The sequence below is a fragment of the Vipera berus genome (assembly GCF_964194415.1).
Source record: "Vipera berus genome assembly, chromosome: 2".
In the NCBI taxonomy this organism is placed as follows: Eukaryota; Metazoa; Chordata; class Lepidosauria; order Squamata; family Viperidae; genus Vipera; species Vipera berus.
Window position 1 is genome coordinate 128,878,481 of NC_138203.1, and position 27,796 is coordinate 128,906,276.

At 42.2% G+C, this 27,796-nt stretch overlaps 1 protein-coding gene across 3 annotated transcripts in view; it reads left to right on the forward strand.

Moving 5' to 3' along the window:
* The window catches only part of HDAC7 (histone deacetylase 7), a 252,155-nt gene that overhangs the window by 187,674 nt on the left and 36,685 nt on the right, over positions 1-27,796 (forward strand). For 2 of the 3 annotated variants that reach the window (XM_081321844.1, XM_081321842.1), the window contains 10 exons: positions 9,667-9,769; positions 13,640-13,755; positions 15,874-15,993; positions 16,424-16,524; positions 19,451-19,573; positions 20,675-20,858; positions 23,384-23,592; positions 24,905-25,102; positions 26,352-26,580; positions 27,218-27,247. In XM_081321844.1, the coding sequence (XP_081177970.1) occupies positions 9,667-9,769; positions 13,640-13,755; positions 15,874-15,993; positions 16,424-16,524; positions 19,451-19,573; positions 20,675-20,858; positions 23,384-23,592; positions 24,905-25,102; positions 26,352-26,580; positions 27,218-27,247 (1,413 nt within the window). The remainder of the gene's footprint in view (positions 1-9,666; positions 9,770-13,639; positions 13,756-15,873; positions 15,994-16,423; positions 16,525-19,450; positions 19,574-20,674; positions 20,859-23,383; positions 23,593-24,904; positions 25,103-26,351; positions 26,581-27,217; positions 27,248-27,796) is intronic. The other variant, XM_081321843.1, reaches the window with a different exon arrangement.

Below are 27,796 nucleotides of genomic sequence, written 5' to 3' on the forward strand. Positions count from 1 at the left end.
AGCGATTTTATCCGACAGATGTTGACCAAACTCCTTGTATAGTGTACAATGTATCATTTTGTCCCCTTTCCCATGTATTTTAAGTTCCCCCATTGCCTTTTTTCATCAAATTTATTTTGAAAATATGTTAAGAGCACACAGCCAGGTACAGGCCCTGGGAGATGAGGTGAAATGTCAAAACACCATCAAGGCCCTCTTCTGTGTTTGAAGTGTGTATTTGTGAGCAGGATGGACTACATATCTTTTTCATACGCCGTAAGGGCTACTTATGAGTTGAAACACAGCAATGGCCAAATCAGGAAATGGGAATAAATGAAAACAAGCCAATCCCTCCCCTGTTCCTCTGGTGCTGTTTTTTCTCTACACTCTTTATCGCTATTTCCATCTTTTCCTGTCTGTCTGGCATTCAGGCATCTTGATAAGACTGGCTAAAAGTTGTTCTCGAATGTATGTGTTTATGTGTGATGTGTGTGTGCGTGTGCATGTGTGCTATAGTAACTATCATATAGAAGGAGAATTCCATAAGCATTGAGAAACTATTGGTTAAGGTCTCTTCAGCTGCTCCTCGGTGCTTGCAACACCGATGTGAGATTGATAGAGCACCCAAATGTTATGCTGCCCCATTGCCGAACTGGTCATGGAAATAGATGTTAGGACGTCGGCAACATTCGGAATGGACCATTTTGAAAAAGAATGAGTTGGGATATCGCAGCATCATGGTGTGTGAAAAAAATTGGCTGGTTGGGTGCTTAGTGGCAATCTTTCCTTGCTAACAGTTTTGCGGGGCAAGGGAAGGAGGAGATGTGTATGAGGATGCCATTGTGAAAATGCCACACTTTGTGTACCTGTTTCTGACACCCGACTGCAAGTACATTATGGTGACATTTGGGTGATGACGACATGGATGGGTTTGCTGACGATGCCGCTACATAAAACCAAGCATGGTATTTGCTGCATTGCCATAACAGGAAGCAAACAATGTTGTGTGTAGGAAAGGGATCTCGGAGTCTTAGTAGACAATCACTTCAATATGTGCCAGCAGTGTGCTGCAGCTGCCAAAAAAGCCAACACAGTGCTAGGCTGCATTAACAGAGGGATAGAATCAAGATCAAGTGAAGTACTAATACCACTTTACAATGCTTTGGTAAGGCCACACCTGGAATACTGCATCCAGTTTTGGTCACCACGATGTAAAAAAGATGTCGAGACACTAGAAAGAGTACAGAGAAGAGCAACAAAGATGATTAGGGGGCTGGAGGCTAAAACATATAGGGAACGGTTGCTGGAATTGGGTATGTGTAGTTTAATGAAGAGAAGGGTGAGGGGTGACATGATAGCAGTGTTCCAATATCTCAGGGGCTGCCACAAAGAAGAGGGAGTCAAGATATTCTCCAAAGCACCTGAAAGCAGGACAAGAAGCAACGGATGGAAACTAGTCAAGGAGAGAAGCAACCTAGAACTAAGGAGAAACTTCCTGACAGTTAGAACAATTAACCAGTGGAACAACCTGCCTCCAGAGGTGGTGAATGCTCCAACACTGGAGGTTTTTAAGAAGAGACTGGACAGCCATTTGCCTGAAATGGTATAAGGTTTCCTGCCTGAGCAGGGGGTTGGACTAGATGACCTCCAAGGTCCCTTCCAACTTTATTATTATTATTATTATTATTATTATTATTATTATTATTATTATTATTATTATTATTATTATTATTATTATTATTATTATTATTAAACAAACTTGTGACTGTCATAACGAAAGACATACTTGGGAGTGACAAAGAAGCAACGTAAAGGAGCCAGAAAGGGGGATCTGTCCACTTTTGATGGCGTCGGTTGCCATCATAAATCGAGAAGATGAAGTGAGATAGGTGGATTTTCCAGAAGCTCCAGCCTCCACATGTTCCATTCAGTTATGAGAACATCACCATCCTAGCTCATTTCGAGCCTATCAGGACTGATCTGGCCTGAAATGGTTTTGTTTCCCCCTAGAAACAGCATATTGTAAGGTCAGAATATTTCAGGTACGCTCAGTGTTGACCTCAAGCATTTTACATACCACTGCTTGCTGGAGCATGCCCTGTTTCGTTCTTCATTTTGCCTTTAGCTTCTTCAGACTGGAATAGGATCCGTATCGGATAGTCTTCAGATCCTAGCATAGCTGTAACCGGCTGATGTGCAACAAGAAGTCAAGGAGTGTTTCTTGAGGACATTGTGTCTCTTATTGAATCACAGTGATGCAAGGGAATCAGTAATCTACATAGCTCACTCTGTTGCCCTTTTGACAGGATATCCTGTGTGTCAAGCACTCCTGGCAGTTGCCTACCCAAACTTGTTCTGAAACTGCTTAGGGCAGAGAAGGTTGTCTTTGTGGCCTCCCGGTTGAAAAAGGCATATTTCAAACATTGATAAGCAATATATCAGTGGCCCATTACTCCAAACTTTGGTTAGCTTTTCTAATGCTGTATAAAATGCCTTTGGCTATTATTATTATTATTTTGCACTCATAAAAGATTGGTGTCTGGATAGACTCCAGATAATGGGGATATAATGAGCAGTGATCGCTGCAAAATCATGTCACAAACGCTGCCAATTTCACATCAAAGCGGTAGGATAAAGCCCAACCTTAGGCAGATCGTATTGCAGGGGAGATACTTTAGGATGTGTTTTTTTAATTTTTACAGTTTTCCTTTTCTGATGCTTTTTAAAAAAAACCTCAGGGTTAGTTGGCAGTTGGCTGCACATACAAATTCAATGAACAAATAAATGAGCAATTTTTGCATCATGCTGTCCGTACTGTACGCTTCTAAGCTTTCAGAACATTCTGCAACCCAGAGCACCATTCCCCAATATTTCAATAATGTAAAGTGTTTGCTAGTGTTAAAATAAGCATCTGAGGAAATTTTGGAATTGGAGTCTCAACGTTTCTAGCAGGTATTGAGACAAACATGGTGGCGACCTGAAGGAATCCTTTAGATCAGCCTTTCCCAGACTGATGCCTGCTAGAAATGTTGAGACTGCAATTCCAAGAATTTCCCAGGATACGTAATCAGCTAGGCTGGGGAGTTCTAGAAGTTGTAGATCCCATGCATCTGAAGATCATCAAGTCTGGGAAAAGTGACTTTAGATATAGGTCATTCCTCCTGTCTCAGTTAAGTGGCGTAACTTTGTGACGGGAATGAACTACATGCTTAGGAGTTGTCTTGCCTCACTCAATATGACTCACCAGTGTGATTTCATTGCTAGTAATGCCTGAAGGTAGAATCATACCAAAATAGGATAAGGATTAGTTTGTTGGTCCGTTCTTTGGCTGATTTCAAGGCAGGTATGAACTGATCTGAGATCTCTCCTGATCCTGCAGTCCTGTCAGAATTAGATTCCCACCTTAACCTGACTATTCTAAAGAAGAGGAATTCTCCCCCTGATTCCCACTAAGAACTTTCCTTTCACTGAAAATACTGTAGGTCAGGGGTATGCAACGTCACGTGACGTGTCGCGATGTATCACGACTTTATTTTCCCATTGCTGGCAATGGGGTGGGCACAGTTTCGGCATGATGTATCCGGCCCATGGACCGGCAGTTTGACACCCCTGCTGTAGGTAGAACACCAGAATCACCGCAACCCAACAGCTTTTTTTGTCCCAGCTGGGGGTATTTTTAACTAAGCAAAGCCATTTTTCATGTTAAGTGACACACCTGTTTTGGCTTGTGGTGATCTTTCCTAAGACTTAACCTAGCTAATGCAGAAAAGTGGTTTGATTTTCTTTTCGCTTGTTCCCATGGGCTTTTTTTTTATGGGCAGGATCATTTTTTTTCCAGCCCTTATTTCAGCTTTCTTTTTAAATAATAAGAACAGGAAAAACAAAACATGCGCAGCTAAACTGTCACTAAATTTGCAGTATAATCTTGGGCATCACATGGAAGGTTAGGGACACATACCCTGTAGGTTGCCCACAACAGATTTAGTACTAGATTTTTTGAATGTGCTTCATTGGTCATCAGGGAAGAAGTAAGTCCAGGGGGGAGGGGGGATCAAGATTGGCCAAACACAGTTTAAACTAATGGTTGAAAGTTGTAGGCCAGTGCATCTATTGGGCACAAGGCTGGAAAAGGACAGATTTTTGTCTTTCATCCTAAACATCAGATGAGGAATATATATTTTTTGGCATAAAATGAATACTTCCTACAGGATTAAAAGTGATTTAAAAAAAACACTTGACATTTTTGATCACAACAAATCTAGATGTGATCCACTTGATTACCTTTACCTGGGCAGTAGTAGCATTTCTTCTAAGTAAGAGGACCATCCCCACTAGTTAGCATAATTCACCTTGCTACAGAAAAATAAGCACCCAGTTCTTTATAGATCTTTCCCAGCCTCTGTGGTAATCTCTCAGGTCAATTTATAGGTGGCCCAGTACGTCTATGCTTTCTTAGGCCTGCTTATAGAGGAATCATATTTAAGAGGATCTTGGGTTTTCTGAGCAGAGGCTGCGCTGGTTTGAACGCTGGAGAGTTATGTTGGAAAATCCCTTTCCCCATGATCCAGAGAAGAGGCCCCCTTCCCCACTTTTATCCAAGCAGCAGAAATGGGGGTGGGGGAGACAAATGTCCCACTTGAGACATCAACAAAATCCAAACTGTGCCTTTAAAGGAGGGGAGCATCTTGAGTCTCCAAGGATATGTACAGTCTCTGAAAACTTATGTTCCTCCCCCACCAAGTCCCTTTGAAATCTGCTTGCCTGCCTGATGATGACATGCATTTTAATAACCCTTGTTAGGCCCGAAAGGTGCTACCTGATACCTCCTCAATTTTCCCCATAAACTAATATAACTCTCTTATTACAGTGCTGCCCAACTGTAATTCTGGAGATGATAAAAACAAAAATAACTAAGCCCCATCCCAAAGCTAAATGTATACAAACTTTGAAGAGCCAAAGCTGGACATACAAGAAGACAGTGGTAAAAACTGAAGTTTTTAAATAGTTTTTTTAATAAACTATAAACATTAGATAATGTTAGAAATATTAAATTAAAAAAACATTTGATTATTAGGAAGAAGAGGGAAAAAGTACAGATAAATAATATATTAATACTGTAAATGGTATGTAGATTATATATCAAATTTGGGATTGTACTCTAAAAGTAGCTTTCAAATAGAACTGAATTTTACACCAGATTTACTTTTTAAATATGGAAATATTCCAGACACGGAAGCCTACAACACTCCCATAAATTTGGTTAGCCGTTCTCCCTATAGAGAGATCAAACACCATTTCTATTAAAGAATGCATAAAATGGGGATATTGATATATGAAGGTTAATAAAAATCATCTCAGGATAAAAGAGATTATGACTTTCAAAATCCATTCCATTCTACAATGAAATATTTTCATTGAGCTTTACAGTGTTACTTCCACACATGGAAGAAGGATTCAATCTGTCCATTATATTTCCAGCATTTCACACAAAAGGAATTTCTTATTCTAGAATTAAAACGGGAATAATATACCAGTGGTGAAACATCTTACACCAATTTTTCTAAGTAAAATATTTCAGGTAATTTGATGTTATTTTTCCTTTGAAATTCCTAGTGTTCTGTGTAACTATATTAGAATTTTGTATCCACCTAATCATGCAATTTTTAACTTGGTCAAGTTAAACAGAAAATACATACATATAGTGATATTATACTGTAAATTGTGCTTGAGAAATAAGTATTTTAATTATATTTTCAAATTCAGTCAAGTTTCTCAGTATTCCCCTTTGTTTCCATTACTCTTTTGTTATTTGTTTGAAAGTATTGTAATCAATTAAGTGCAAAAAAAACAACACCGTGGCAAGAGATTTGAGAGATCTTACCTTTTTTTTTTAGATTTTTAAATTTCCACCCTTATTATTTTTATAAATAACTCAAGGTGGTGAACACACACAATACTCTTTCCTCTTCCTATTTTCCCCACAACCACCACCCTGTGAGGTGAGTTGAGCTGACAGAAAGTGACTGGCCCAAAGTCACCCAGTCGGTTGTCAAGCCAAAGGTGGGACTTGAACTCAGTTTCCTGGTTTCCCCCTTAGTGCTTTAACCACAAGACCAAACTGTCTGGTTAATAATAAATTCTTGCAATCTGCACAAATTATTCTTAGTATCCTGCTTCTGGTAAAAAAAAAAGATATTAAATAATGAAGCCAGGTGGGGATCTTTACTGGAGAATTAATGAATGGCGTGCTGAAGAGGAGGATAATACGTTATCTGTTACCTATTGCCTATTCCCGAACATTTAGCTTAAGTCTTTATGCTAAATCTTCCTGCCATCTAGTGTCCAGTCCTGATCTTGCATCATCTTGCGACATCACTTGGCATAAGACTTGTTCCAGAGGTGCTTTTTCAAGAGGCAACTGGACTTTGTTTTTCCTTGAAGATGTTTCACTTCTCATCCAAGTTCTGAAAAAAAGAGTGGGTGGGGGGTGGGGGGTGGGGGGAGAAAGCACCTTTGGAACAACCATACCTTGGATGGCTGAGAATCACCATAGACATTTGCATAGAATTGTTCTCCAGCAATGCAGGACTTTCTGTTCCAGATGAACTATTTTCTTCTCACTCATCCTTTGGAGATTATTTTAGTTATAGTTTAGGAATGCTTTTAACATTCGTGGAAAAAGAAATCTCAGACTCTTTTAGCCTGATGTGTGCCTCTCCCATTTGTATGAGAGACTACACACACACACACATCAGTGTGCATACTTTACAAATACCAGGGCGCCATTCTCAACAATAAAAATCCGTACATCTTTCAAACAAAGTGCCTTCCAGATTACACCTGGTTTTATTTTGCTTTTTAGTGAGAATTTGCAAAACAGCCTAAGTGCAAGACCTTGAAATCAGTAGCATCTTAAGAAGAAATCTTGAGCTAATTCAAATGCTTTTCTTCCTAATTATATACCTTTGGTTTTATCCCAGTGGTAAAAGTGTGGGTGGGCGAGTGCAAATCCCACTCATAAATCGCCTGAATCACTCAGAGACACTAAACAAGTTTGACTGTGACTCAAGATAGAATTGGATTTGGCAGTACATGTGAAAGGAATTTGGCTACATAATCTTAATTGATCACACTGTAAGTATGAGCCAGGAGTGTGAGGCAACAGCCATCCAAAGTAACATAGTCTTAGGCCATGTTATGTCGGTGCCAGCTCAGGAGAAGTAATTGCTTGATCCTACAATGCATTGTTCAAATTGCAGCAGGAATAGTGAATCTAGTTCTGGACACTGCATTTTAAAGACCCTGAAGGAGGTCAACCAGGATAAGGAGGGTGATGTGAAAATCAAATGAAATGAGGGTCAATTGAAAGAGCAGGGTGAGTTCATCCTGCAGAAAAGAAGAGTGAATAGCAATACCAGGGCTGAATTTCAAATGACCCAAAGGTGGTCATATAGAAATAAAGCAGGCTGGCTCTCTATTTCCCCCAAAACATAGGATTTCAGCTAAATGTTCTTCCTGATATGGAGCTGAAATCTGCTTTCTTAATAATAAGAATGCCTGACAGTACCTCAGTCTGTTACTATAGCACTGACAAAAAAAAAACTGTTCAAACTGTTCTCTCTTCATTCAGAATGACGTTATTTGCAGCTTCTATCTTGGCTAGAGTGATGCATGATTTTCTGCTCCCCTTGCATTCTGCCAGCTTCTTTTGTGGCGTCTTGAATCGTGAGATGAAATACGATTTAAGATAGCACTTACAAGCCGTGGCAAGTTATTGTTGTTAATAATAAAAAAATTTTTTTGAATAAGTGTCAATTGCACCTTTCCTCCCCTCGTGTCTTTGCTTACCTCTCATCGTGTTCACAAAATTCTTATAAAAATCGCAAATGGCAAAGTACTTATTGGCTGAAAATAAATCTATCATTGGAAGAGATTTGTTATTTGTGTCTGTCCGTGAATTACTTCCATATCCAGCAGAGCTGAAATAATGCGCTTATTAATTTTTTTCATGGGAAATACAATTTTAAAAAAGGCACCTGGCAACCATCCTCACAGCATTACTTAAAGCAAGGGCAATAACATTCCCATTTTATAGATAGAGGAACTGAAGCTGAGAGATCCAAGGTGTGCCCAGCAGTCTAAGCCTCCTTGATCTTAAGCCAAGGGCTGCCATCTATAATGCTCTGCTGGCTGGTTGTGCGGCAATATGGCCCAGCCCTATTGAAATTACACATCCACTCACAGGCAACAGAGCAGGCCACTTCAAAGATCTGCTGGGTGATACGTGCCTGGGAATTCCCTGCAGCCACTTCCCACGCCATTCAGCACCTTGTCGATGGTTTTTGTAGCAACACAGACTAGCCCTGATATGTCAAGTTGCATGATTTTCCTTGGGGAGATCTGAGAAGAGTTACTTCTGTGAGGCCAAATCAAAGTAGGGTTCTTAAAGAATATAACATTGATCCTACGCCCTTAACAGGTGGCCTATCCTTCTATAACTCAACTGTGCTATTAGGCCAAGGTGGCAGGTCCTGCTCTATTGCTGTTTCTTTTGAGTAAAATAGATTTTGAAATTGCCTGCCTGCTTTTGTTGGTCTGATTTCAATTTCCTACTGGATATTGCACTTGCTGTGGTGCTCTTTTTCTCCAGACTGCTTCTCTTGAATCTGGAAAGTGACTTGCTGTTGATATTGCAGTACAATTTCCTTGTTGGGTGATTGAATATGGTATTCTTTTCCGAAACCAGCAGGCAAGCTGTATTTGATCAGAAAGTGTGTGAGATACTTATCGGAATGTTGCTAAGGGCAGCCATTTCATAGTTTCATGCATGAACAAGCTTTGAAAGATGGCGATTTAAAGATCAGCCTTTCATCAGCCTTGTTCATATACTTAGCAATCTTTTCTTCCTCTTGTTACAATGTTGAAGTAGCCATTACTGTAGCTGTCATCATATGCTAGATACATTGATAGCTTCGAGTGAAAATGGATGTATGATTTAATTAAAAATAAATTAGTTTTGCTATTTTTTTTTCCCTTGCCCTGACCAAACGTGATCCTGGACCCGAAAAAAAGAAAGAAAGATGATATAATCCTGACTTAATGAGACTCATGGTAGAAGACTACCAATTCAGAAAATTGTAAATGACTGGGGTTTGATACAGGTCTTGATGGACAGAATTAGTTGGTAGAATGTCTGCTTTTGTCTTGTTTGCCAGATTTTCTCTGTATTATCCCTAGAAAAGGGAGAGGTGGGAAAGACCCCACCCCAAAATTGTTGGGGTTCCCTGCTAGTCATTTAGACAGCACTGAGGTGAAACGAGAGAGAAGACTTCTGTAAGGCCATTTCTGCAATTATCAGGGAAAGAGAGGAACATGAATGATGCCTTTTGAGGATAAAGAGATAAAATCTTCACACCCTACCAGCCTTCTCTCAGCAAGATCTGTCTCTTATTCCTTGAAACGCCTTCTTACTTTATTTATCTGTTAAGATTTCCACCCCACCTGTGGGCATCCCACTGGCTTTCATGAAAAGATCTTCCCTATGTTTGAATCCAGTCAAACGTTTTTGGGTGTGTTTGAACAGGGGAATCCATTTTCAGGAGCTACCAAATGGGAAAATGAGAGATGAGTACCATAGCTGGCCTGTGATGTCTCATTGTAGTTACCAGCTGTATTTTTGTTCAACAGGTGCTGTAGCAAGTATGGTTGTGAAGCAGAAGCTGGCAGAGGTCATCCTGAAAAAACAACAAGCTGCTCTAGAAAGGACTAACGCTCCCATCATGCCATACAGGTAACCTGGTTCTAGAAATAAATTGGCAAACCTCACGTGCTGGAACATCAATAGACTTCTTAATGTCGTCTTAAGAATTTTTTCTTGCTACAGTTTCCATCATCCCCAAACAGCATGACCAATACAGCTTGCAGAAATGATGAGGGAATAGGAGGGGAATTCATCAGATTTGCAGATGACACTAAGCTGGCAGGAATAGCAAAACCCCAGAAGACAAGCTCAGGATCCAAAAAAGATCTTGACAGACTTGAACCATGGGCCCTATCCAACAGTATGAAATGTAATGTGGAGAAAAGCAAGGTTTTACACCTAGGCAGGAAAAACCAATGGTACAAGTACAGATTATGCAAAACCTGGCTGAAAAACAGTAGCTGTGAGAGGGACCTTGGATTCCTAGTGGACGATCATTTAAACATGAGCTAGCAGTGTGCGGCGGCAGCCAAAAAAACCTAATACAATCCTTGGTTGTATAAACAGAGGCATACAATCAAAATCACATGAAGTATTAGTACTTTATAAATCCTTAATAAGACAATGTCTGGAATACTGCATCCAGTTTTGGTCACCACATTACCAAAAAGATATTGAGACTTTGGGGAAAAGTGCAAAGAAGAGCAACTAAGAGGATTAAGGGCCTGGAGACAAAAACACATGAAGAATGGTTGCAGGAATTGGGTATGGCCAGTCTAGAGAAAAGAAGGCCTAGAGTGACATGATAGCAGTATTCCAGTATTTGAGGGGCTGCAACAAAGAAGAGGGGGTTCAACCTATTCACCAAAGCACCTGAAGGCAGGACAAGTACCAATGAATTGAAAGCCAGCCGTACCAACAGGCTGAAAAATAGCTTTTATCCGTGGGCTGTTAGGCTTTTAAATGGGACATAATCTTATGCAGAATTGACTGGGAGGCCGGTGTGTGGTGTAGTTGGTTCACATGGTGTGGTGGGATGGAGGGTTTGTTGTCACTGTGTGTTGGGGGGAGAGAGCACAGGGGGAGGCTCAGCTAATCTCAATGTACACATGTTGTACTTTGACAATAAAGGTTTATTATTATTATTAAACTAATCAAGGGCGGAAGCAACCTAGGACTAAGGAGAAACTTCCTAACAGTGAGAACAATTAACCAGTGGAACGGCTTGCCTTCAGAAGTTGCAGGGGCTTCATCACTAGAGGTTTTTAAGAAAAGGCTGGATATATCCACTTATCTGAAATGGTATAGGGTCTCCTGCTTGAGCAGGAGGTTCGACTAGATGACCTCCAAGGTTCCTTCCAGCTCTATTCCAATTCTAAGATTCTGAATCTAATTAGAAAGACTTTTAGAGGGTGTAAAAGAGGGGAAGGTTGATTGGGTTGATGCTGTACCTTGCATCGCACCCCAGCTTAATCAAAGGTAGATGTCCTTGATTTCTCATGGCATTTATCCATGACAGATGTCACCCTGCTTAAACTGCTAACATTCCTCTAGCTGGGATGGCCCTTTCCAGCCCTGGCTATAATTTACAGGACTTGACTTCCTTGCGAACTTGCCTCACTCACTTTACTGCCTTACATATTTTTTAGAAGCACTATAAGGCACTTTGTTTTACAGCCCCGTAACCTGCCTTTACTGTTTCATGGATGTGTCCTGTGAAACAGCACACGAGCCTCTTAATAGCCCTGGGATCTTGATCTTTGTGGGTTGAATTACATCCCTTGGTAGATCTTTTGCAGCTAAGATCGTTTTTTTTCTGCTTGTGTTATTCGGGACTAGTTGGCCACACCCCCAGTGTCCTGTTTTCTTCTCTATTGTTACACCCTTGCTAAAGTCCTTGACCTAGTTCCAGACACAGCACTTGGGTGTTGCTGTAAAGGGAGAAGCTACTTGACTCTGCTGATTTTCACTGGCGTTAGTTTCCTGTTAAGTCCCTGGACAGGCATGGGGGAAAAAAAGTTTCCTTCTGAGAAGTATTTCAGATCAGGATGGGGAGTGCTTCTTTAAATGCACCCAAACACACATACCCTATTAAAAAAAAGGTCGTTTGGTAACACCCCTTTCAATCTAAAGCAAACTAGGTATGTTGGACTAGGACCCCTGTCACCCCCAGCCAGGTTGTGGGAGGCCAGGATAACTTATGGTTAAACTGTGGTTTTGTGCAAGAGTCGGCCTTGCTGAATGAGCCCAGTGGAGCTTGATCCTCGAAAACACCAGTCACAGAACCAGCTATAGTGCTTGGCCAGATTTTCAGTGATTTTGGAAAACAGGGATATAGTGAATAGTTCGGATGTGTGGCTGGTTGGAAAGCATGTCATGAGTGCTTCCTCAAATGATCATCATGCAGAGGAAGGCAAACACCTTCTCAGAATTGCTGCAATACTTGTCATAGACCAGGGGTAGGCAACCTCGGCTCTTTTATGACTCATGGACTTCAACTCCCAGAATTCCTGAGCCAGCCAAGCTGGCTCAGGAATTCTGGGAGTTGAAGTCCATGAGTCATAAAAGAGCCGAGGTTGCCTACCCCTGTCATAGACAATCACAAAATACAAGGAAGCCAATTGGTGACATGGTTCTCTGTTAGCCCCCCAGGAATGGCCCCTAAGCCCAGCTTAGCTCCTCTTTTTGATGAATAATCTTATATCTGTATAAGATTAAATTAAGCAGTCCCCTAGTGCAGGATCCTAAAATACCGTAAGTGTTAAATGAGTGTGCAACAAAGTATAAGTGCCACTTTGATATAGTTCTTAAAAGCACCAAGCTAGAACCGAGAGATCATGAGTCTAGACTTGCTTAGACAAAACAAAAGCAGGTGGGTGACTTAGGGCCTGTCACACACACTCAGAAAAAAGGCAACGGTATTTTGATAGAGGTGATGGGGGGATAACACTTTTTCATAAACCTTTGGAAGATTTTGGGCTGGCCTTGGGCATCAGGCCCAGAAGATGATCCAGCCTTGCATCCAAACAAAACCGTTTAATTATTTTAAAGACTATTTCTGGGGCCAATGTGGGGTGCAAGTCCAATATGGTCTATATATGTACTGTTTCCTTATTACAATCAAAAAGGGTAAGGCTAAGGGGGGGGGGAGAGAGGCAATCTAACCAGTAATTGTAAAAGTGATGAAACAGGTACAGCAGATTGAAATCTTTTGCACCCTCTCTTCCCTGAATGGGCAAATTTGTCAGGGTTTCCGAAGAACAAAGGAGGGGGGGAAAAACCCCAACCTTACACAATCCTACAGATACTGAACATTCCCTGAACCAAGATACAGAATCCTTTTTCAGAAGACAGTGATCTCATAATCGGAAAGAACACTGAAAAATCCATCCCAATGCAATTGCTCTTTCATCCTGCCACCTTTCACATTTTGATTCAGAAGTATCAAACTTAAGTTCTTAAGCCACCTGTTGTAATCATTGTTTACATAAGGAGACAGGTGGATCTTCTTGAAACCGCAACCTTGAATGGCACTGACTTGCTCAGAAGAACAAAGTTGAGCAAGGCTTTCAAAGCTACTTGTTTGCAAGGCTTCTGAAGGAAAAAGTGCAACACCACCTCAGCTTATTTCTTAGTGACTCAATCCTGCAAGTTGTGACCGTGATCCAGCATTGATCTGGAAGCAGTTCTGAGAGATTTGCTCGGAAGCCAACCATGGGCTTTGCAGGTAGTAGTGACCAGTTTGAGTTCTGACATTTGCAATTGAACAGGAATATTGCTACCTCTAGAGATGAACCTCTGAAATTACTTTCAGCAGTGAATTGTTGGCTGACTCTAGGGAATCTTGGCACGGAGGCTAAATTTGAACTGGAGACTTCCTAACCCACAAGCTCATGCCCTTAATCTTTATCATAAATTGATCTAGGAATGTTATCCACAAATCTCTTATGCTTTATCCAGGTCCTTGGAGCCAATGGAACATGAAGGCCCACCAAATCCTATGCTCTCTACTTTCTTCCCTCCTGTCCCCAACAACTCCAGGGATTCTCCAGAGCACTTCCCACTAAGGAAAACAGGTAAAAGGGCTTATTTGAGTTAACGAACTCTTTGGGGCTGTTAAGTTTCCAAATGATAGGAAAACAGGAAGTGGAACAGCCTTGATGCCCTTCTTTGGACAATAGCAGAAATAGTAACATTGGGCTTTTGCCAGGAAATCATTTTATAGTGCAGAGTTTAATAGGATGAACTACCTATACCTGTGTAATAACCTGTTGTCAAAGGTATAGCTAGCTGCTGAGTTGTTCAGAAAAACAAGATTAAAAGAAAAGAATCGGTGGAAGTTCACATGAACTTAACTTGAGATACATGCACGCTATTATTTTTATGTAGTTTTCTTCTGTTCCAGCTGGACATTCTAGGAATTAAATTGTGATTTTTGGAGGTGGTACTATGTGTTTGGTTTTTCCTCCTTGCTTTTCCTTTTTGCGTCATTCTCATTCTAAGCTTGCAACAGGACTTACTTTGGTTTCTTCAGTCTTCTAAAAGTGGTTCTGTTTTATTGCTTTTTTCCGAAGGTGTATGCCGCTCACAAAACCAGATTTTCTCTAGGATCTAGAAGATGTTTTGGTAGCAATGGGGGGGAGGGGGGAGCCTGAACCATCAAATAATAAATGAAAGGCCAATGGCTTATTTGTTGTCACACCCTCTTTAAAGAAATAAGTCCTTGGGAGGGCCTATGCTTCACACAATAAAGATCCAATATTCAGTCTCCAACAGTGCTAACTGAAAAAATATCAGATTTCAGGACTAAAAAGGTAGCTCTGTTAAAACTCCTGCAAAAATGTGGCTCCTTGTCAAATCCATTAATGCAGGCTCATGTCTTACATTCAAACATAAAGAACTACAACTCCTCTTCATTATTCATGGCCATAGCCATCTAATTGGAATCTCTCACTCTCTACTAATGAAGCAGTAATGGAGGAAAGGAAAGGTGGTATGAATTTGCCGTCATTGTAGAGGTACAATGGTAGTGATATAAACAAAAATGTGAAATCTTGCTCAAGCAGCGATTCGCAAAAAGCTTCCTTGGAACCAGTGGGTGGGATTCAAATATGTGAACAACCGGTTGGTTCTCTTTGTGGATGCCTCTTCCGGAAGTCCATTCTGGGCCTGGGCAGCAAAAAAATTAGCTACTGGTTCTGCTGAAGTGGTGCGAACCGGCTGAATCCCACCACTGCTTGGAACAGAATTTTTCCTGGGAAGAAGAAGAAGAATGGGGACAGATAGGGAGAAGCAAGAAAGCAGCCCTTGGCATTGCTACTGTATTATATTGAGATATTAGAGAAATTAAACTGAGATGTACATGGGAAATCAATGTCTAGTCTTTTGTAGAGGATATATTAATATAATATTAATTCTGTGGCTTTTAATTTTAGTTTTTGTCCTAGCCCGTCTACTTGTTGGGACTGGCTCTTTAGATTAGCCCTTGAAAAGGCCAGAATGGTCTCCACAGCATAAAAATAGTTGCATCTTTCAAGCAGTGAAATGAGAAGTGGAAGCTGAGATGTGGCTCAGATGTTGCCCATAATTTCATTTAGAGTGCTATTTTGACCATTGTGTTGGCAATATTTTAACAGGCTTTGCTCTCTCCAACCCAGCATTTTCCCTGACTTTAGTTGTTCAGTGGAGATAATTTTTAAAGAGTCAAAACTCAGTGATTTGCAATAAAAGACACTAAATAAATGAATAAAACACACACACACACACACACATAATAAAATCAAATGAAATGCAAAATAAAACTGCTGTATTCAGCTATAAGGTGGCCATTCAAAAACAGAAGCAATATGAATTGACATTAGTTTAAAAACCAGTTTAAAAGCCTAAGAAATAAGAAATGAAATAAAAAAAGAATACTTGAGGTGCCAAAGTCTCTGGGAAAGACATTTATCTGAAAGATAGAGGAGACTAAATAAACCGGATGATATTACTGAGATCATTTGCATTTCTGTGGCCTTGGATAATGGTCATCCTAGTGTGCTGGCAAATGCCTTGGTTGATTTTAGGGTGCCCAATGCCTTGAACCACCTTTCCTCCCTGCAGTGTCTTGCTGAGCACCCTAGGACGTATCTCTGCTGAGCTAGGTGGACTTCTGCTCCGAGCACTTCTGACCCTCTTCTCTGTATTTCTTTTAGCCTCTGAGCCCAACCTGAAGTTGCGCTGTAAAGCTAAAAAAACCGAACGGCGCAAAAACCCGTTGACCCGGAAGGAAAGTGCCCCCCCTTCCTTGAAAAGGCGCCCGGCAGAAGCCATTGGTAAGAAAAACCCATCCAAAGGATTTGGTGGAAAGGGGCTTTTCCTGGCGTGTGCCCCTTCTCATCGGAATGGAGCAGAGACAGACAATCTGAAATAATTCCCGGGACAATGAATTGGCACCCCTGGTGATGTGATGGGTCTCAGCCTAGAAGTCTTTGACCTTCTGAGCAGTTCAAGCCTGGATTGATCCCAATTCCAGGGTTAAGCATAGGTTAAGGATAAGTTGTGCTTATGCTACAGATTCTATCATCTCCCTCCCTTCTGACTAGGGATCATTTGATTGGTAGTCCCATACGGTCATAGGATGTAGATTGGGAAAGGCTATCCTAATATGATTTGTTGAGTCCTGGGATGGTGTCCTTGACCCTCACTTTGCTTGTACTGCCTGTCCCGTAACCAAAGCCTTTTGTCCTCTCTCATCACCTGCAGATTCATCCCCCAGCAGCAGCAGCACCCCAGTCTCTGGATGCAGTTCACCCAATGACAGTCTGGTGCCAGAACATGGAGCTGCACCAGGGCTTGTTCAAGAGGTACAGAACCCATAGGAAAGTAGCCAAGACAATTGATAACATGGATCTGGGAGATTAAGAATGAGCAACGTCAAGAGGCTTGCAAATTGCTGCTTACTCAATTGCATGCAGCTGATCAAAACCTTTAGCCATTGGGTAAAATAGGAGGCAAGTTAGCTTCTGATCTTCAGTCAAAAATTACATTCAACCTGTTTGTATCTTAGAAGGCACTTGTTATCAGTTGGGGCTTAATGGTTTTGGCTCCCCTTTGTATTTTACACGTCTTTACTAAATGTATATCCTGTTCTTACATGGGGGTGGATGAGTCACCCATTCAAGGAATCAATCAGATATAAAACCTGTGTGCTTTAATATGGATGCTGAAAATTCATCTCTTATACAGAATAACAGAGTTGGAAGGAACCTTGGAGGTCTTCTAGTCTAACCCCCTGCTCAGGCAGGAAACTCTATACCACTTCAGATTGGCTGTCCAATCTCTTCTTAAAATCCTCCAGTTTTGGAGCATCCAGAACTTCTGGAGGGAATTTGTTCCACTGGTTAGTTGTTCTAACTGTCAGGAAGTTTCTCCTTAGTTCTAGGTTGCTTCTCTCCTTGCCTAGTTTCCATCCGTTGCTTCTTGTCCTTTCAGGTGCTTTGGAGAATAGCTTGGCTCCCTCTTCTTTGTGGCAGCCCCTGAGATATTGGAACACTGTTATCATGTCGCCCCTCGCCCTTCTCATCATTAAACTAGACATACCCAATTCCTGCAACCGTTCTTTGTATGTTTTAGCCTCCAGTCCCCTTATCATCTTTGTTGCTCTTCTCTGCACTCTTTCTAGAGTCTCAACATCTTTTTTACATTGTGGCAACCAAAGCTGGATGCAGTATTCCAAGTATGGTCTTACCAAGGCGTAATAATGTGATATTAACAGTTCATGTGATTTCTTGGGTATTACGAAAACTGCTGTGTTGCAAGAGTCACTGAGATGACTAGTTGCCACTTACCAAAATGCCATTTGTGGAAGCAAAGCCCAGTATGTCTCTTACCCCACAATGTGCCTTGGAACAGTGACATTTTTTTTGGGGGGGGGTTTCTTGTTGATTTTTTTTGTTGTTGTTCTATAAGAATTCCACCTCACATGTACTCTATATACTGTAGAGTCAATAGAGGAGAATATTTACAGGGTTGAACTGTGGTGCCCTTGGTGCTCTCTGAACTTGGTGGTATTCTTGTGATGTTTCATTACCAAATGAAGTAACATCATCAGTGCTGATGATGTTACCTAGTTTGGTAATGAAACGTCTGAGAGAACATTATCAAGCTCAGAGAATACCAAGGAGCCCACTTTATAAAGTATTTTGCCACATTGTTTTGCACATTTTTAAATAGATTGCAAAAATTTTTTTCATGTTTACTATATATATATTTTTTGTTTTTGTGGATAAGCTGCTGATTTTGCTATTTTTACAATTTGTTCATTCACTCATTCCCCGATTTCTATTCTGGGTAAATTGTAGCACATCAATTGAGCCCAGAAGGTCCCATGTTTACTCCAAATCTTGTTAGGCTGAAGACTGAACCCCAAAGGGCTGGTGCTGGTCAGCACTAACAGGATTTGGCTTGATGGACTCTTGAGTTTCACTCAGATAAGGTTGTGCTTCCATTTGGTTTTCAGCAACAGCAACAGTCCTTGTTGTCAACAGTACATTCAGAAGAAAGGTGAAATAAGAAAGGCTTAAATAAATACCGAGCCTTTCCCTGATGCCACACTGATAAAAAGCAGAACTGGAGGGAAGTGAAAGCACATACTGTTCTGTAAGAGAGTATGGATTCTTTGATATCCCTGAGGGAGACATAGTTTCAGGCTGAACCTGTTGCTGATGCATGTTACCTTTCATAAATGCATAGCAGGGGCAAGGTGGATACCCATCACAGGTATGGCAATTGACCTTTCTCCTCACTCCACATTCCCAGGCAAATTCAAAAAGATTTTGATGAATACAGTAGATGTATTGCACAGAATCGTGCATACCAGATGTTTACCTATTTCATTTGTGCATTTTATGTGCTATCTCAATCCTTAGGGGTGGTTCTAACGATGCTGAAGAACTTCTATATGATATTCCCAAAAGTGAAAGCCCAGCTCTCTTCCTCCCTCCCATTTTCCCCTATCAATCTTCCTACAGATTTTTATTTGCCACTCTGAAGGTTTCTAGCATTTATTTCTGAAGTTGTTTTCCTTGGCATGAGAATCGGAGAATCCTTCTACACTTATTTTAGCCCTTATGTAAAGGACGGGTGTAGGCCAGCTCAACAAATATTGCAGAAGAACAGCTGGACATTTTTGTGGTGTCAAATAAGTGATTTGAACCCTCCCCATTCAACCACGATTTAGTTAGAGGATTAAAGTTTCCAAGGCCCTCTAACCTTTTCTCTTTTGTGATTACTACAATCATGTCGGGAATGCTGAAGTGCTTCTGGGTTTGAAAGGATTGGCTGGTGACATCACCACTGCCAGGAGGTCACCCAATTGGGGGGCTCCTTTCACATCCTCACTAATCTGCCCACCAAAATGGTACCCATTTATCTACTCATGGTTGCCCGCTTTCGAAATGCTGGGTCAGCAGGAGCTGGAATGAGTGAGGGGAGCTCACCCCGTCCTGCAGCTGCAACCGGGTCTCAAAACGCCAGCCTGGCAGTCATCATGCCGGCATCCTAACCACATGAGCCCGCGTTGTTCTTCCCCTTACGATAAACCTGCCGACTTTGTCGCTGAGTTTTTTGCTTTCTTAGTTCCGAGGTTCTGTAAGAGAGTTGACATGTAAATGGAAATGCCCTCCTTTGTTCCCAGGCTCAGAGAATTCCGCCTTACCTATAACAATATTCTCCCTGTTACGAGAGCTATTGAACTGGGTGGATTACTACTTTTCTTTTTTCTCCTGATAGGCCCCACTAGCTCAGCGCCTGAGAATGCAGGAAAGCTCACTGGCTCAATACGCTCTTCAGACCAGTAGTTCTCTCCCAGCCCTCACCCTTGGACTCCCAGCCCCGTCTGCGGCATCTGCCAGGGTATGTTTTAAGAGGTTGTGGCAAGAGAAAAGGGGATGGATGGAGGCAGTAGATCGGACATGTTTTCACTCTGACCTTCCTAATCGGGAAACTGCTAGACACCTTGCAGCTGGACTCCCAAAACTGCAGTCCAACCAAGGGACTTGGCAGCCTTGGGATATGTGGTAGGTTGAGAAAGGCAGCAGAAGACAGTGGGAATCACAGTGGCCAATGGAATCCTAAGTGGAAATACAGGTGGTCCTCAGCTTACGACCACACAGTTGAGCCCAAAATTTCTGTTGCTAAATGAGACATTTGTTAACTGAGCTTTGTCCCATTTTACGAGCTTTCTTGCCATGGATGTTAAGTGAATCGCTGCACTTGTTAAATTAGTTAAGTGAATCCGGCTTCCCCATCGACTTGGCTTGTCAGAAAGTCACATGACCCAGGGACACGGCAACCGTCATAAATATGCGTCAGTTGTCAAGCCTCCGAATGTAAATCACGTGGCCATATGGGGAATGCTGTAAGAGTTGTAAGTGTTGTCAGCTTTTTCAGTGATATTGTAACTTTGAACGGTCGTTAAATGAAGTGTTGTGAGCCGAGGACTGCCTCTTGATCACTTTTAAAAGAAGGAAACAGCTAGTGGAGAATGAAAATTCACCTGCTAAATTTGAAACATTGGTGAATATATATATATAGCCTAGGATTGTTGGGTTTTTGAGGTTTACTGAGTTTGTTTCTCTTCCTGCCGAGGTTTCATTACCAGTCAAGTAATATTACCAGTACATTAGTGCACTGATAATACACAAAGCCCAGCAGTGAAACATCTGCAGGAAGAAAAGCCAGTTTGGAGAATATTAAGAAGTCAAGTTCCTAAACCACCTGCTCTAACATAGATTGATGAGAAATTCTGAAGAACAGAATTTCTACATTTTTTTTGAACATGGATTTGCAGTTTGTCCTAAAGACCTCGTCTCCACCTTTCTATTTTGTTTTTGTTTGCCTTTTGAAGACTCCCAGCTAATTTCTCTACATTGCTCCTTTAAGGATATTGGGGAAGGATTACTTGGGATTCAGATAAATGCTGTTCATTCACACTCTGCAATTCTGTCTGTACAGGGGGATGGTGATCACAGGGCACACCCAGGCCTTGCGCACAAGGTGCCTGTCCTGACTAGCACTCACGCACCCATGTTCCTACCTGCCAACCTGGAGCAACACGAACCTGGAAGCCCTCTGTCCCCTCGACTTCATCCTGTTATCATTCTGGAGCCCTCGCTTACACACACTCCTCTGGTTACAGGTGAGTATATGGTCTTTCGTCTTTTGGAAAGCAAGGAAGCCTAGAACACAGAGAACAGGCAACGTAGCATTACTTGGATTGCTGAACTATAACTTCCATGATTCCAGGAAGCCTGTTCAGGGGCTGAGAAATGCTAGGAGTTGAAGTTCAGCAATATGTGAAGGTCTGCCTAGATTTAGCAAGATGTAGGGCAGTCCTTGATGTGTGCTCACGGGTATTAGCATTCAGCATTTCTAGAAAGGTCGTTCAGGAGGAGCATAATTATCGAGAAGCAACAGGGACATTGTGCACAGTTATTTGGGATAGTAGGACTATACAGTTCTTTGGATACAGTTCAGAAACAGTGCTTTGGAATGCTTAGGAACCCCAATTTAACACTTGTCCATGGCCCTTTGAAATAGCCACACCTTTTTCCACTGTTATGCAGCTGTTTCTGTGGCAGACATGTCTTTCTGGAAACAGACGTGGCTATTTTAATGGGTCACAGCCAGATCCTATTCACAGAGGAGGCTCACGAGTTTGCTGAATTGACATTATGGAAAGTATCTGAGCCTCTGTCCAATGAAAAGGTTTCTGGCGTGTCACACTCTCTTAATTGATTGCTGCTATTGATTTTTATGGATACATTGTACAGCTCTTATTGGCACGGTGGCTCAGCGGTTAAGACGCTGGGCTTGTCGGCTAGAAAGCTGGCAGCCCAGATTCGAGCCCTGAGCACCACGCAATGGGGTGACCTCCTGTCCTCACCCCAGCTCTTGCTAACCTAGCAATTTGAAAGTATGCAAATGCGAGTAGATTAATAGGTACCACTTCTGTGGGGAAGTTAACAGTGCTCCATGATGTCACGCTGGCCACATGACCACAGAAATGTCTTCGGACGGCGCTGGCTCAGTGGCCTTGAAATGGAGATGAGCACCACTCCCTGCAGTTGGCACCGACTAGTGAAGTGAAATCCTAAGGGGCTCCTTAACCTTTTATTGTTTATATAGTTAATGAAGTCATATACTTTATATTTCTACCTGCAGCTAAAGCTTACGTGCTTGTTTGAGAGGAAATGAGAGTATCAATTGAATACTTTTTTTTAAAAAAAGCACCACACACACATAGAACATATACCACAGTAGACCCTTTTCTAAATGGGTGCTTCCTGGCCTGTTCAGCTTCCTGGCCTTCCTGTTCAGAGGGCCTGTTCAGCCCTCTGTTGCAATCCAACAGATCTGGAGGGCACCAGTCAGAAAAGGCCATTGCAGCGTTAGAAATGAGGCAAGTACCATTTGTACTGAACTAGCAAGTGAACTTATCAGTTTGGAATTTACCAAAGGGGAAAAATACGATAAGCAGGAATTAAAACAGAAGCTACACCAAATGTATCCCTGATTAATACTGGAAATCTTTAATCTTTCAAAGAAGAAAAGTCCTGCTTTGCTTCTGTGGGGGCTTGCCTGTTGAACATAGGCCTTCATGTTACTATGTCCATTGATTATCTCAGTCACTGCAGTAAATCTCGGGTGACTTAATGTATTCAAAATCAGCTTAAGATACCAATGCCCTGGGATTAGTCCTGCAGGAACTGCAGAGTAAATTTCTGTGTGTGGGCGGGGTGGGGGGGGGAGAAGGAGGAGGAGGCTTAAATGCCACAGTCTGTTAAAAACAACAGCAAACCAGCATATTAGCAAGAAGATCTTTAATGCAGACTTGCCCCAAATGCAGAAATATATATATTTAATGTGAATATATATATTTAATGTGAATTAAATTACAGCTGGGGTCCTATACTTCAGGGTTCAGTCATGTGGCCCCGTGCAGAGGTTTTACCTTCCATCCTCCTATCCACAGGGCCACTTTTAATCTCTTGTAAAATAAAACTCACAAGCTCAGTTGCAGGAAAAGTATCCCATAAAATCTGGAAGGTACCAAATTGCTAGCCCTGGAGGTGCAAGACCTAACTGGCTATAATTAATCCATGTTTTTGCATTTTCAGTGTTTTGTATATCTATGTTTTGAGTAAGTGTCTGTTAAAGTCCCTCTTGAGATGCACTGGGTTTTTGTTGGCGATTTCAAACGGGTTTTCATATGTTGTAAATGACTTTCTACAGTTGTGAGCAGTCTGGGAGAAGAATGTGTAAATTATTCCCTCCCTCTCATCCTGTTTTTAAATAGCGGTCACTTTATCCTTACAGTAAGAATAAGCAGGCTGTGATTCTGAGAGTGAAAAAGGACACTGAATTGTTGGGAGATCATTTTAGTTAGGTTTGTTTGGTTCTTTATTGTGGGGTGTTTTTTTTTTAACTTCTCTTGTGGACTACAAACCTGAGGACTGACAAGTTTCATAACCCAACTCTTAAGGTGCATCATTTAGAACAGCCTATTTTCATAGACTAGAAATGCACGTTGAGTTTTAAGAATTCTCTCAGACTCTTATCAGCATTTGTAAGGGCTGTTTTCTGGATTAGTTTGTTCCCACCGCATGTGAATGTCCCCCTAAGCCCCTGCTATCTTCAACCCCATGTCTCCTCCGTTTGCAGTTCCAGGGCTGGGATCAGTCCCCTTTCACTTCAGCCCTTCGGTGCTTCCTTCGGAGCGGATGCCGATGCCGATGATCCATAAGCCCTTGGGACGGACCCGCTCAGAGCCCCTGCCGTCCAATCCCAGAACAGTGCAGCAGCAGCTGGCATATCAGCAGCACCACGCTTACTTCCTGGAGCATCTGAAGCAGCAGACCCAACTGGGAAAGGTGGGCTTCAGTTTTGGTCTTCTTCAACTGCTGTGCAGGAAGATGTGATCCCAGGGAGTTGGGGTAGAAGGTATATTTCTAATCCCAACCCCAGGGCGTTTTTTGTCATAGAGCACTCAGAACAGAGTTCCGGCACCTTTTTTGGATGGAACCTTGTAGGGTAGGCAAGGCGGGTTGTATGACGTGTGTGAGTACCGGCACCTTTTTCTTTTACAAAAAAAGCACTGCCCACCCCACAAGAGACCTTATTCATTTGGGGGCAACTCACTAATGGTCACCCTTTTGGGGGGAAAAAAAAGTTGCTCAGCCATTCGTTTATATCAGATGCTTTTTAAGAGCACGGAACCTTTTTCAAGCACAGAATAAAGAAGGCCCGGAATTGGCAATAGAGCTTACATCTGATGCCAACTCTTTCAAACTAAGCTGTTATTAATAATATTTCTTTTTTTAAAAAAAGAAGAAGCTAAAATTGCACAAGATGGATCACTGGCAAAGCAAGGGAAAGATGTATTGCACTGAGGAAGAGTGATGCCTTGCTAGGCCCGCCAGAAGGCTTCTTCAGTCCTCCAAAATAACACACATACTCGCAGATAACCTGATAATTTCAGGTGCCAAAATGAAACACACACACACACCAAATTCGGTTCAGCTTATCTGTGAGTATGTTTATTTATTTAATTAATTTCTGTGGCTGCCCATCTCAACCAGATGACTCTGTGTGGCTATATATGGTAATGCCTTTTAAAAAGTACCCATATTCTCGCCGTGCACATGTACACATAATCCGAACTGGACTGTGTGGTTTCTCTGTGTCACAGAATAAATGTGGATATATGCATAATTATGTATGTATGTATGTATGTATGTCATATTTATGTAGGGTAGAAGGGCGGTATAGAAATTAAATTAATAAATAATAAATAAATAATATATTGGAGGTAGTGACCCTTTGAGAGCTGCATGCAACAAAATTTCATTTTAATGTACACCGATTAGTGTACCTTCAAAGTGACAATAAAGTTGTCATTCCATTTCATTCCATTCTCTTGCCCATAGATATTCACAGATAAGTCCCTCTGCAGATAAACAGGCTTATCCAAAGGTGGCACTTTTTTCCATAGTGTTCTGTCCATTCAAAATTTGAAGATCTGCTTATAGGCAAATCTTACACGACAGGCTGAAGCTGAGAGATCCCTTGCAAACCATTTGTGTTTCCGCGGTCCATGGTGATTGTGTGAGTTTGGGTTGCTGAGCTTACTTGCCCCTTCATGATTGTCTCTCCCTGATTCACCCCACCCCACCCTCTGCACAGCGCATGGCCAAATCCAGCGAGAAGCCTCGCCTGCAGCAGATCCCCTCTTCCGAAGACATGGAGGCTGAGGCAGGAGAAGACCCATGTGAGCAGCCCCAAGGCCAGGGGGAGCCTTCACCGTTAGGAGGTGGCAGCAAGGAAGCAGAAAGGATCCCCAGGTTGGGTCAGCAGCCTCGGGACGAGCTTGTCCTTCAGCAGGTATTGGAAGCGAAAATGGGAAAAGAGATCTTAAATAAATGTTTTCCTTCTTCTGAAAGTGTATATTAACAAAGATAAAGACTGCTGTGCTCTTGCTTCTGGCATGCTGTGGTGTGTCTTTTCTGCAATGTTGAGAACCTAATTCTGCGAAACATCAATTGTGCCAAAATGTACTCTTTATTTTGTGTGTGTGTGTGTGTGTGTGTGTGAATGCACACACATGCCCATTGATGAACCTACTCTTGAAACTCTAGTGAACGTGACAGAGTTAAATTTCTCTCTTTCCCAAAGAAATATTCTGCTGACACTCATTTCCATGTTTTTTCTCAGAATACCTTTGGATGAAATAAACAGCAGACTATTTGCTTCCCTGTGACATGACAGATTTCCCATTCAACAGACTAGGTTTCCACATCAAAACCTTGCTGCGGCGATTAGGCCAGTGATGTAATAATACCCATGATGTCTTTTCTGGCCATGTATATCTTTGGCATAATGGCATCATATCGTTTTAACTGTCTCATTTAACAGCCCTTTGCAAATAACGGACATGCCCTCCCTACAGTAGAAAAGTGGTTTTGCTGCTATTAATGGTAATCCTAAAATGTATTTCCTAGAGAAGCAGGAACATAAATCAAAAGGAAGGTAGTGTGTCTTAATTTCCAAGCAGAAGTTCCCCTCTCACCATTATGACCTTTTTCTGCTCAGAGGATGCTCGCTCTCTCCCTCTCCCTTTCACACACATGCACACAATAAGACAATTGTGACAGTGTGATTTGGGCTCCTGATACTGACACCCCTAAAACATGTTTTTCCAGCAGCCTTTCTTAGCCTTAGGCTCCACTCTGTGATTCCTTAGCAAGCCTGTCCTGTGATCGTCCCTGATCACATTTCCCCAAAGCTAGGGAAGGGTGTCCTAGGGCTTGACAGGCTGGATTAGAAACATCCTTTTAATTTTCAGTGTCTGTTCCAGGAAAGGATTCAAAAATTGCCTCTTGATTTTCCTAGAAAGCTTCTGAGCTTATCTGACTGCCTCCTCTGATCCCTGACACAGAGCACCCCTTTTTCCTCTTCTTTTCTCTCTCTCTATTCCAAATCTGTGGCTATAATTATGTCTTGGCCACCCGAATGCACTAGAGGGCGGCAGCTGCTAAGCCAAGCCAGTGTAGAAGCCTTCCTTTTAGTTTTAGTGGGAGAAATGGGCAGTGGGACCTTCCCCATGTGACCAGGCTCTTAATTCCATCCACAGGCACATTATATCTGGGAACAACAACAGCGTATGCCACAGCAACAGCTCCTCCGAAGGCAGCCTGCCGACGCGTTGCTGACCCCAGCCGCACGGGGAGGCCATCGACCCCTCTCCCGGGCTCATTCCTCACCTGCCCCGGCCACCGCCTGTCTACCTAGCCAGGACACGTCTTCCAAGGCCATCCCACTCCCAGTGCAAGAACAGACCATCAAACCCCGCTTCACCACAGGTAACACGCCATGTTTTCCCTTGATTTTGTGGAGGTAGTTGCTCATTTATCTGTTCAAGGTATACAGCTGCCCAGTCAACAGGCAAATCAGGCTGGCATCCCCTGAGATCCATGTTTATGCTTCTCATCATCTCTGACAGATGTGTTTGACTCTAGCAGTTGGTAGCGCTTAACTGAACTCGGCCAAAAGTTCTCCAAAAAGTTAAGCTGGGTTGAACCTGATCAGTAGTAGGGTGGAAGGCCATCAGGAAATCCAAGGGTGATAGGGAGAAACTGGGGGGGTGGGGGGAACCACCCTCTTGCAAGAAGGGAGTGACAAGCTGCTTCTGTACCAGGGGTAGGCAACGTTGGCTCTTTTATGACTCGTGGACTTCAACTCCCAGAATTCCTGAGCCAGCCATGCTGAGGGGAAAGGGAGAGGTTTCCAAGCTGAGCCATGCTGGCTCAGGAATCCTGGGAGTTGAAGTCCACGAGTCATAAAAGAGCCAACGTTGCCTACCCCTGTTCTATACCATTGTCAGGAAAACTGGAAGTGATCATATGACTAGAGTGGACGTTTTTACCTTTAGTCTTGCACATTGCAGTTGACCTGCAACTCTGGCCTTCAAGTTATTTCCCCACCCTTTTCTTCCACCAGACATGGAACCTCATCCTCTGCATGTGACAGGTAATTCTAGCTATTGGTTTGCAGACCATGGCTTGTGGCATAATGTGAACTTGATTGTGGCTTGCTCAACAAACGACAGTTAAAATAAAACGTGACTTATGATACATGACCTGGGGCCGTGCTCAGATTCTCTTCCCTCCTCACTTTCCTCTATCCCTAATTCCTGTCTGCTCCTGACCAGGAAATGTGTACAGGAAGTCCTCAACTTATAAACATTCATTTAGTGACTGTTCAGAGCTACAATGGTACTGAAAAAAGTGACCAACCACCGGTCCTGTCACTTAACAACCATCACAGCATCCCCACAGTGACGGGATCAAAATTTGGGCACTTGGCAACTTGCAGGTATTTACAATAGTAGCCATGTCCGGGTCTCATCTGATCACCATTTATTAAACTTCCTAGCTGGCTTCTCAGAAGCAAAGCCAATGGGGGGGAAAGCCAGATTCACTTAACGACCGTGTGATTCACTTAATAACTGCAGTGATTTGCTTAACAACTGTGGCAAAAAAATAATAATTGTAAAATTGGGTGCTACTCACTTAACAG